The sequence below is a fragment of the Pelobates fuscus genome, chromosome 3 (genome assembly GCF_036172605.1).
Source record: "Pelobates fuscus isolate aPelFus1 chromosome 3, aPelFus1.pri, whole genome shotgun sequence".
Taxonomy (NCBI): domain Eukaryota; kingdom Metazoa; phylum Chordata; class Amphibia; order Anura; family Pelobatidae; genus Pelobates; species Pelobates fuscus.
In genome coordinates this window covers 67,475,065-67,487,441 of record NC_086319.1, presented here as the reverse complement: position 1 = coordinate 67,487,441, position 12,377 = coordinate 67,475,065, and the positions used below count along the sequence as shown (strand labels likewise).

Sequence of the window (12,377 nt, the reverse complement as noted above, 5' to 3'; positions counted from 1 at the left end):
GGCCCCCACCCGCCGCCCAGGGGTGGGGGCCTGAGGGGAGGACAGTAGGTCCCCCCTCATTCCCATTATGGCCCCCACCCGCCGTCCAGGGGTGGGGGCCGGCGGGGGAGGACAGTAGGTCCCCCGTCCCCCCCTTATTACCCTTTTTTTTTTTTTTTTTTACAGTGAGCAGCCACAGGCTGCTCACTGTTTAGTGGACATGCCCCTACTCGCGGTATAGCGAGTAGGGGCATTGGGGAGATTTTAATCTCCCTTGTGCTATTATGGGGGTCATATTGACCCCCATAGAGTGAGGAGGGGACCTGGGGGGCTTATGAAGTGGTGGGGAGCACTGCTCCCTGCCGCTTCTGTCTTTACATATTGCAAGGAGGGAGCTGCACGCCGGTAGCTCCCTCCTTGTAATAAACCGAACAAACAAACGAACACTGATACACAGTGTTAGTTTGTTTGTCTGATTTTTTCTATTCATTCATTCGTCTGTCTGATGAATGAATGAATAGGTGAAATTCCCGTTCGCATGTCCAGATGTTTCACTGGGCATGTGCGGGAATCTCAGGGCTATCTAGTGTGGGTAGATGACGTGTCCCACAGGGACTTCACCTACCCACACAAAGATGGCGGCGCCCTGAATATAGATCGGGGCAGAAAATAAAGAATAAAAAATAGGTAATGTGGGGGGCATAGGGGCATTTGGGGGTGACTAGGGGGTCGATTGGATGTAGTTGAGGCGGGAGGGGGGTTAAAAAAAAACGGAATTCGGCATGACAGTGCCGCTTTAAACTAAGCTGTTACCTGATGTGAAGTAACATAACTTTATTTGAACATTGAAGAACTAAGAAGATTTTTAAAGTGCATTTTACTATACTTTGGAGTTGCACCTTGGTATTTACAACAGCCTTAAATGCAACATGATATCTATCTATCTATCTATCTGTTTGTTTTTATTTTTCTAAGCACAAATATCAGACACATAACCTCAGATTAAAGATAATTTGTAGGTAAAAAGTGACATGCCAATGCCTAATTTTGACCTTTTTATGCTTTTCTGTCAGCATAGCGTAGTAGTAAAGATTGGTGCATTGGTGTTATTCTTGTGGTAGTATGACCTTATTCTCCTTATTACAATAAAAAATTATATATATTTTGTAAAGTTGGGAGGTTACCCCAAAAATGTATTCTTGTTGCAACTTGAGTACCTTTTTTTTATTTTTTAACCAACAATTTGAATTTTAGCCAGGTATAACGGGAAATCCGCTTTAGTCAAGTTTTTTTTTATATATATATTTGCATTGATTTGTTAGTGATATCACTAAATCCCACGTTTCTTCTTTCCAGGATCTGCAAATTGAACGTGAAAAAAGCTGTTATAATATATCTGGAGGCTGCACCGCACTTATTGTGATTTATTTATTGGGCAAACTCTATGTAGCCAATGCTGGTGATAGTAGGTGAGCTAACAATAACACTTATTATTTATAATGTGAATGTTTAATTAAGACTCAAAATATCCACTCAACATCTCCTGCCATTTGCGACTGAATTCTGAGCCATCCATGCGGGAGAGAATGTAGTAGGAGCCATAAAGCCCACAGAATCCAAGCCTCCGTTAACCACAGCCACATGAGGTTGTTCTTTTTCTATTGCTCATAGGCATGGTGTCCATAGTGGCTGCTAAATGCATCAAGCAATGTATGGAACAGACCATTGTTAGGAGCAGGGCTACAGTATGTAACTGGCCCAACATCTGATCTCTCGCTTTCACAGACTGTGGCTTACTGTTGTTATAAAAAATTTCAAGATTCTTTTGTTTTGTTTATTGTATTTGGCTATAAAGCAAAATGGAAATTGCATCAAAAAAGATGAAAAAAAAAAAACTTTTAGTAAAAGGTTATTTACAAAAAAACAAAACAAAAAAACACTAACACAGAGCTAACTACTATTACTGAAAAGAAGCCCAACATAAGAATTACAATTTGTGGAACATTATAGATGCTCCATATTAAATGCATAGCTGCTAGAGACAAGTGACGCTGTACAGAGTCAAAACATATTTTTTTGGGGGGGGGGGGGGAGGTTGTAGCAAGTTCTCGACCAAGACTGCCGCAAATCCGTGGAGCTCAGTCAACTCTGCACATAAAGGCTCGATTTCAAGGTTCCTTGGACCTCAAGGAACTCTTCACTGCATCTGATAACTACCCTATTCATAACATGGAAGATCTGGGATAAAAGGGACCACCCAAGCCCCAACAGCCAACTGCGGGAACATCTCCCCCAGTTACCACAGCAATATTCACCAGTCTCCTGGCGGATCTCCTTCAAAATCTACCCGCAAGTAAAAAAATATCACAAGTCAGGGATAATGTCAGGGGGCTCACTGTGCACCTGGATGCAGTGGCACAAATCACAACTTCATATACCACTAAAGTCCTTGAGCTACAGAAGTAGGTCAGTGATCTAACCTCAGTCCAAGGCCACCAACTGGCGGCATTGGAAAACAAGAGACAGTGGAAACACTTAACTATCAGAGGCCTCTCAGATGGAGTCATGGCTACAGAACTGCTACATTTTCTCTGCAGGCTGTTTATTGCCCTATTGCCCCCAAAACAGTTGAAAGGCATAATGCTAGACCGAATATCCTGCCTCCCTTATCCCCAGCTGGATACGGCTTCAGCATCCAGTGATCTGTTAATCAAATACCAGATTGGTCAAAATAAAGTAGCATTCATAAACGGGACCAGGGTGAAGACCCTGCACTGTTTTGAAGAAGTGGAACTTTTTCCCAGACCTTTCCCACTCAACTTTGCATTGGAGGAACTCTCTCCAACCCCTAAAGTTTACTCTGTCTACTAATGACACTGGGGCTCGCCTTGCTTGCTTCTTATTCAGCACCAGAATACAGAGCACCGGGTATCTGATGCGTCAGAGATGAAAGCTATCCTGACTACGCTAAGCTTGGGCCTCACCTTTCCATTTGCGATCACAGCTAGGGACACTGCTAACGTAGTCCTGTTTGTTCTGGCAGCCACAGGTGCAACCAATGTGGTGGTTACCTGACTTTCATGAATTGTATTATATTTTCCCTTTTTTTCCTTGTTGGACTTGTCCTACACTTTTACTTTATTTCATGTTTCCCAATTGCTTTACCTACCACATTCATGGTAAAGACCATGATTTTGAGGCCTAACTTGGCTAGAACCAGGAATGTCCCGACTATATTAACTGCTGTGTTACCATCCACCCCCCCCCCTAGCTCCAGCCACGTAATTCTCCATTTCAATCTAGTGTGGAGCTCAGGAATGTTACCTTTATTATTGATTCTGTGCTATTGTCCATACTAATGTCTAAACTGCTATATTGATTGATTTGTTCATCTCACATCTATATGCACATTAGCCTTCCAGGCTGACTTAAGATGCCCTAATGAAGCTGCAGATGTTATACCTCCGAAGCAAAGGGCTTTAACTTGGTATGTCCAGCTTTTCATAGTGAAATGCTACACATACAATTTCCAAACAAACACCATGAATTCTTAGAATCACTAAACTGGTCATGGTGCTTGGAGTAACCTGTTAATTCTAAACAATGTGATCTCTTGGTTACTTACGCTTTCTCAAGTGTACCTTTCACCCCACTTTTAAATGCTTTGAGTGTAAAGTGTGGATCTCTTCTGGTCAGTTGGATTGACTGTCTGAAGACAGTGCATGTTCTCATTTTGTCCTCACTTTGGTTAGGTGCATTGAGTAGTTAGAGAAAAGCTCCTTCTGAAGGCACTCTGTATATTGTGTCATGAGGATATATGGTTTCTGTAGTAGAGAAATGGCTGAACATTTCAGAACCTTTGGTTGCCTCAGAGCTATTTTTCACTCAGACTTGATACTTAGTGATGTCAAACTTGTTGCTCTGAAGTGAGGTTTTGTCTCTAAATATTGAGTTGACAATATAATGCAAAATTTAGGTTAGAATAGCCAATTTGGATATTTTCATCAACTTGGTTGTGAATGTTGGTTTGCTTACTGTGGAAATCCCCACGTGTAGCATCACTTAGAGGGTTTTTATATTATTTGAAGTTAAATAGTTGACTAAGAGGAGAACGTTCTGTCCTGTAAAGTATATCTTTAAGTTTACAGCATGTAGTGAGAAAAAACAGTTAAAATAACCTTTATTGGAATGGGGTAAAGATAAACAATGAACTTAACGAAAAATGGGGGTTTAAAAGAGTATATTGGTAAGACACACTGGACTAAAAGACAGGTGTGTCAAGCCAACGTGCGGGTACTAATGCCTAATTTACGACACTAGACAATGCAGTGTTCTTGCACTATGTCGTCTGTGTCGTGATGGCAGTAATATAAACCCAAACTATCAATATATATATATATCCAGTAACGGAGTATGTCCGTGAATTGGGCTCCTACTGTGAGTCGTGGTAAACTCCGGTGACTGGACCGTATTGCCCGTCTGTCTTTAGCCGTGAGTAGTGCTCGGCTATACAGGTAGCTTTCCAGGAGAACAAAACTACTGAGTTCACTGCTGTCGTACTAGTATCGGACAGTATCAAAGTGTGGGTCCCCAAATCTGAGGTACTGGTCGGTAGTTTAACCTGGAGGGGGAGACAGACGTGGCTAGATATTGATAATGTGAGAGGGACACTGAGGGAGCCGTGATCCAGCTGGGAGAACGTTGGATCTGGATGCGGTTCCTTCAAAGCGCTACCCGTATGGAAATGTGATCACTGTTACGGAGATGCTAGCCTCCGTCGGGCAATTAGTAGTGATTCCTCAGTATATGTATACCTCTCGTTTTTAACATTAGTTACTGGTGATCCACCTTTTCAGTGTGGGTGTCCTGGGCTGAGAAAGAGGAGGCAAAAGAGGGGTAGAATGGTGCCTTCGTGGGTACCAGGTACAGTAAAGAGGTAAGAGGTAAACAAGAGTGGAGGATGTATGATACGTGTAAGCACTGGATGTCCCTTTCAGAAATTATAAAAAAGTAAATAGTACCCTACTGGGTGCACCGAGTACTTGTGTGCTCGGATTCATACACACGGTACTTGTGCACTGGGGTGGCTGGTAACCGTCCCGTATGGATATACAGAGTGCCCGGGTAGCTATTCGATAGTGCAGCCGGGATCTAGTAAACCGGGAGGTAAGGATATATAAATGTAACGTCCGCGGAGTGCGAGTAACCTTAGGGAGAACGGGTAAATGTCGGACCCGGAATCAATCACAGGTGTCAGACTCCAACCCGACGCGCGTTTCGCCTTTGTTACGAGGCTCATCAGGGGGAAAGGACTGCCCTGATTCGTCAAGTTTAAAAAGCCCGCTTATGGGTCTCATTGGTTCCCGTGTTGGTGAGGGGGAGGGGCCAGAGTACGGTGGTCATAAGGGCACAAACAGGTGCTCCTAGTGAAAAACGTAATGAATGACTGAATACTTTCTTTAGTGAAAGTGTGACGATTTGCAAAATCCTGAGAGGATTGATAGGTTTGCCCCAAGGGCTGATTAATGGTGGTTGGTACTAACTCCTAGTACCATCCTAACTTACTCTTTTAGGGAATCAGCCAGTTTGCTGAGTGATTAGCCTTAGTGTGAGTATTAGATCCAAGGAGAATGGATGACGAAACTTAGAATGCCCTGAAAGGGCTAGGGTCACTGAAAGTCCGTGTGGTTAGGCTCTTATTGAGTCTGTAGGTGACGGGTGCGGACTTGTATGTGGAGTCGGCCCGGTAGTGAGTGACATCCCGAAGTGATGAGAACTGGGTGATGGCTGCACATGGATCATAGATCAGTGGGTAGATAGATATTAGTAGGGTAAGCCATTTGGCCGTGGTAGAGTAGAGGGGTCCCATGTATACATCATCTTAGTGTATGAATGGTGTATAATTAAATTCCTCATTTAAGCCAAGGGGGGACAGTGTCTTGAAGAAAAAGATCCATTGGGACTCTTTCCTTAGCAACACCTTGTTGAAATCTCCCTTTCTGGGGTTAGGGAGTAATTTCTCAATCCCTTGGAATTTGAGATTGTCTGGTTTCCCCTCGTGAAAATTTTGAATATGTCTAGCCACTGGAGTGGGTGTCACCTTGTTGTTGATGGACATCACATGCTGTAATATTCTCCGTCTAAATTGTTGGAATGTTTTCCCAATGTACTGGATGCCACAGCTGCAGGTTATCAGGTAGATGATTCTCGTAGTGCTGCAGTTAACCAGGGCATTCGTCTCTACTGTGGTGTGAGTTTGTGTAGACGTAGTAAATTTGGAGGGTAGAATATACTGGCAGGCCTTGCAGTGCCCGCATCTGTATGTCCCTTTTGTTTCCGTTAGCCAGGTCGTGGCTGGTGGAGCGGTTGCTAGATGACTCCGAACAAGTCTACCAATCCCTCTCCAAACTCTTTTTTAGACCAGGACCAACCGCGACAACAACGGGGTCGCCTGAGAGACAGGGACCGCTGGGGATACAAAAACCAGAGACGCACCTCGAGGCAATAGCTTCACAGAAAGTCATTAACCTATCTGACTTTAAACTAGAAAAACACCATCTCACCTTACTAAACCGCGGTCTCTCCTTTGTACCCACCCCCAGCTGCAATAAGTTTACCTGGTCTAAGGATCTCAATCTTTTTGGCCGTAAACTAGCCTTGAATATATTTCATGCCAAAAGAGATCTAGCAATGGCCAATGAGATGGGACTTACGTTACAGGATTATGAACTCTCAAAAACACTAGACACTCTCCTGGTTGAAAGCGATCTATCTAGACCACTCACGGACTTCAAACCCTCGAGTTACTTTACACCCAACTTTGCTGATTCACCCCACGTTGACCTGTTTGTTCAGATGTCGCTAAAAGAGCTGGAATCCACACCTAATCGAAGCTCTGTTCCTAGCAATTTAAACTATATGGAACGAGAAGCCATAAAAGACTTCCAGAAACACACAGAGATCATTATTAAACCAGCGGACAAGGGAGGCAACATCGTACTCATGAACCGCCCTGAATACATCGGGATGTGTATGTCTCACCTTAATGACCCACTACACTACAAGGTTCTCCCTGCTGATCCCACTAAGATCTATGTAGACGAGCTGGACAAACTCCTCAACGACGCTCTAAATGAATCCATCATTAATAAAGACGAATTTCGCTTTCTCCTACCACACAAAAATCCCACCATAGCGACTTTTTACTGCGTACCAAAGATACACAAAGGTACTTCCCCTCCCCCCGGCAGGCCCATCGTGTCGGGCAACAATTGCCTCACGGAATCCCCCAGTAAATTCATTGAGAGGATTCTGCACCCTATGGTGGAACAACTGCCATCCTACTTACAGGACACAAAATCCACCTTGCGGAAATTACAAGACATGACGGTCCCACCATACACCCAGCTGGCTAGTCTTGATGTAGTTGCACTATACACCAACATTCCTCATGACAAAGGCTTAAAGGCATGCAGGTTCTTTTTAGAGAACACTGCCTACAATAACCTTCAGATTGACTTTATTCTAGCCTTACTTGAGTTTATCCTAACCCATAATTACTTTGTCTTTAACGGCCAATACTACCTACAGGTCTCCGGAACAGCTATGGGGACGGCCTGTGCACCCACCTATGCCAACTTATTCCTGGGCTGGTGGGAGCAGTGCATCGTCCCCACACCACAATTTGACCCTTTCCGTATATATGTCCTCAGCTGGCACAGGTATATAGATGACCTGTTAATTATGTGGTCAGGATCAGTTATCATGTTCCAGGAATTTGTTAAATCCCTCAACAACAATGACATCAATCTCCAGCTAACTCATGTCATTGATGAACACGAGTTGGTCTTTCTGGACCTCAAAATTCTGTTACAAATGGACGGCACCATACATACTGAACTGTTTAGGAAGGCCACCTCAACAAACAGCCTTCTCCACTGGGACAGTCACCATCCGTTGAAACTTAAGGCCTCCATCCCCTATGGCCAATATTTGCGAGCCAGACGCAACTGCTCGGTAGACGTAACCTTCTACTCAGAATGCCAAATTCTAAGGTCCCGCTTCAGGGAACTCGGCTACCCAAATCGAGTACTGAAAAGAGCCTTTCAGAGGGTATGCCTGTTGGATAGAGAAACTACTCTGTCTTCAACCACATCAAGACAAGAACACAAGGCTCCACGATGTATTGCCACCTACGATCAGGGGTGGGGACCTATGTCTAAAATTCTCAAAACCAACTGGCCTATACTCCTCCATAACCCGGTACTTTCCAAAGTGTTACCAGATTACCCATCACTCACGGCACGCAGACCTTGCAATCTCCAAGACCAACTTGTTCGGAGTCATCTAGCAACCGCTCCACCAGCCACGACCTGGCTAACGGAAACAAAAGGGACATACAGATGCGGGCACTGCAAGGCCTGCCAGTATATTCTACCCTCCAAATTTACTACGTCTACACAAACTCACACCACAGTAGAGACGAATGCCCTGGTTAACTGCAGCACTACGAGAATCATCTACCTGATAACCTGCAGCTGTGGCATCCAGTACATTGGGAAAACATTCCAACAATTTAGACGGAGAATATTACAGCATGTGATGTCCATCAACAACAAGGTGACACCCACTCCAGTGGCTAGACATATTCAAAATTTTCACGAGGGGAAACCAGACAATCTCAAATTCCAAGGGATTGAGAAATTACTCCCTAACCCCAGAAAGGGAGATTTCAACAAGGTGTTGCTAAGGAAAGAGTCCCAATGGATCTTTTTCTTCAAGACACTGTCCCCCCTTGGCTTAAATGAGGAATTTAATTATACACCATTCATACACTAAGATGATGTATACATGGGACCCCTCTACTCTACCACGGCCAAATGGCTTACCCTACTAATATCTATCTACCCACTGATCTATGATCCATGTGCAGCCATCACCCAGTTCTCATCACTTCGGGATGTCACTCACTACCGGGCCGACTCCACATACAAGTCCGCACCCGTCACCTACAGACTCAATAAGAGCCTAACCACACGGACTTTCAGTGACCCTAGCCCTTTCAGGGCATTCTAAGTTTCGTCATCCATTCTCCTTGGATCTAATACTCACACTAAGGCTAATCACTCAGCAAACTGGCTGATTCCCTAAAAGAGTAAGTTAGGATGGTACTAGGAGTTAGTACCAACCACCATTAATCAGCCCTTGGGGCAAACCTATCAATCCTCTCAGGATTTTGCAAATCGTCACACTTTCACTAAAGAAAGTATTCAGTCATTCATTACGTTTTTCACTAGGAGCACCTGTTTGTGCCCTTATGACCACCGTACTCTGGCCCCTCCCCCTCACCAACACGGGAACCAATGAGACCCATAAGCGGGCTTTTTAAACTTGACGAATCAGGGCAGTCCTTTCCCCCTGATGAGCCTCGTAACAAAGGCGAAACGCGCGTCGGGTTGGAGTCTGACACCTATGATTGATTCCGGGTCCGACATTTACCCGTTCTCCCTAAGGTTACTCGCACTCCGCGGACGTTACATTTATATATCCTTACCTCCCGGTTTACTAGATCCCGGCTGCACTATCGAATAGCTACCCGGGCACTCTGTATATCCATACGGGACGGTTACCAGCCACCCCAGTGCACAAGTACCGTGTGTATGAATCCGAGCACACAAGTACTCGGTGCACCCAGTAGGGTACTATTTACTTTTTTATAATTTCTGAAAGGGACATCCAGTGCTTACACGTATCATACATCCTCCACTCTTGTTTACCTCTTACCTCTTTACTGTACCTGGTACCCACGAAGGCACCATTCTACCCCTCTTTTGCCTCCTCTTTCTCAGCCCAGGACACCCACACTGAAAAGGTGGATCACCAGTAACTAATGTTAAAAACGAGAGGTATACATATACTGAGGAATCACTACTAATTGCCCGACGGAGGCTAGCATCTCCGTAACAGTGATCACATTTCCATACGGGTAGCGCTTTGAAGGAACCGCATCCAGATCCAACGTTCTCCCAGCTGGATCACGGCTCCCTCAGTGTCCCTCTCACATTATCAATATCTAGCCACGTCTGTCTCCCCCTCCAGGTTAAACTACCGACCAGTACCTCAGATTTGGGGACCCACACTTTGATACTGTCCGATACTAGTACGACAGCAGTGAACTCAGTAGTTTTGTTCTCCTGGAAAGCTACCTGTATAGCCGAGCACTACTCACGGCTAAAGACAGACGGGCAATACGGTCCAGTCACCGGAGTTTACCACGACTCACAGTAGGAGCCCAATTCACCGACATACTCCGTTACTGGATATATATATATATTGATAGTTTGGGTTTATATTACTGCCATCACGACACAGACGACATAGTGCAAGAACACTGCATTGTCTAGTGTCGTAAATTAGGCATTAGTACCCGCACGTTGGCTTGACACACCTGTCTTTTAGTCCAGTGTGTCTTACCAATATACTCTTTTAAACCCCCATTTTTCGTTAAGTTCATTGTTTATCTTTACCCCATTCCAATAAAGGTTATTTTAACTGTTTTTTCTCACTACATGCTGTAAACTTAAAGATATACTTTACAGGACAGAACGTTCTCCTCTTAGTCTCTTATTCTCCACTAGGGTTACCCCCTGCTCTGTCCTCTGTTATCAGGTTGGCCACCCCTATTTTTCTCCCGAAGTTAAATAGTTGGCTTATTTAACCCCTTGAGGACACATGACATGTGTGACATGTCATGATTCCCTTTTATTCCAGAAGTTTGGTCCTTAAGGGGTTAAAGGACGATTAGAAATCTGCGTGATAATTATTTTATTTGTAAGCTGAACTTTAGAGGATTTATCAATAAACTTTCTATTTTAATTTATATTTTAAATCACATATCAGTGTAATTAGACATCAATGTATGTTATTTTTTTTAATTTTATTTTTTTAAACACTTTATTTTTGCATTGGCAGAAGAGAAAAGTGCATTGGCATATGTCATGGCTTTCGCAGAAGCCTGTTCAATACTTATAACAGTTATGACATTTTGCTTGTTTTACATGCTTCTCAGTGTAGCTTTCAGATATGACAGTGATCAGGGTGTCCTTGTCTTCTTTCTGTCAGATTTGTTGTGGTATAACGCTCCTTACAGTGATCATAAGGATTACAATGTTGAGAAAAAACATTCAAAGAAACAGAGAAAAGTAAATATAAAAATATATATAAATGGCTCATTTATTCAATGAAGTCGCTTTTACTCTCAAGTGAGGTGGTAGGCTCTCCCCTGGGTGTAGGTACATGTGTGGTTGGGCAGCGTTTACGCCACTCGAGTGGACTCCTCGTATTGTGTATGTTGTTATTTAATCTGCATTTCTTTGGAATATTGGCTAAAGACATTCTAGGCTGATTCAATTAGTATTTCAATGCTTATTTATATATTCCACCAGAGGGACCCAAAGAGCTTAGTATATTTCTTTGCTGTATTTTTTGTAAAAAAAAAAAAAAAAACCTTGTATTTAAAAACAAATAAGGTATTCTCTTGTCCAGTAGGTTTACTCAGCACAGTCCAAATTTGTAGCTGAAAATTAATTCCAGAACTCCTAATTCAATAAATACCTTTTGGCAACATTAACACAATATATAGGATAAAACCAAATACATTTGTAAAACAAATATTGTATGTACACAGGAAGCACCTATAACCATATTGGGTACCTTTTTTCTCGTCCTGTGTGTGAGAGCCAGAATCAGTAGAGAGGAGTTAACCAAGTGGGTCCATCATAATCTGCACATTATTTCTTAACTTTGTGTGTGGTGATACATATAAGAAGGTCCACAGGCCGGTGGGGACCAAAATTTTTGGTTATTATGTATCGCAATTCTCCCCACAAAGAGGGAAACCCAAAAGAAGTATGGTAACTCAGAAGGAAGATGAACACATGACTAGATAGTTACCTTATGAGTGTGTTGTTTTTTTTGGGTTTTTTTTTATGAATCATACCCTATTGAGCAGTATTCTTTAAGGTCTCCCCCCTCTCGATTGCTCTAAAAATAGTTTTAAAATAAGTCTTATTCCAGGGCCCTGCTTGCAACGCCCCCCTCGTGATGTTGTAATGCTTGGTCCAATTAAAGGCTTCTTATTGAGAATCTTTTGATTGGACTGTTTAGCCAGCTCAGAATGCATGTGGAAGGGATAGAGAGGTGGGATCGCTGCAGGGAGAGAGGGGACACATCAGATTCCCCTTGCTGGCTCTGGAGAATCACCTTACATCTGCCGCCAGCATGGTGCGTGCGGTGAAGACCGACATTGAGTATACACCAAATTTACATTAGCCATCTTGGAACTTTGTGACAATGTCACGTATTCCGGGGGTGCAACTAGCCCCAAGCACAACTCTGGT

The 12,377-nt window shown here is 43.5% G+C and overlaps 1 protein-coding gene across 1 annotated transcript in view; it reads left to right on the top strand.

Annotated features, from left to right (window-relative positions):
- Positions 1 to 12,377, top strand: part of PPM1H (protein phosphatase, Mg2+/Mn2+ dependent 1H) — a 215,291-nt gene that overhangs the window by 90,360 nt on the left and 112,554 nt on the right. The window contains exon 4 of the mRNA XM_063447154.1: positions 1,336 to 1,448. Within this exon, the coding sequence (XP_063303224.1) occupies positions 1,336 to 1,448 (113 nt within the window). The remainder of the gene's footprint in view (positions 1 to 1,335; positions 1,449 to 12,377) is intronic.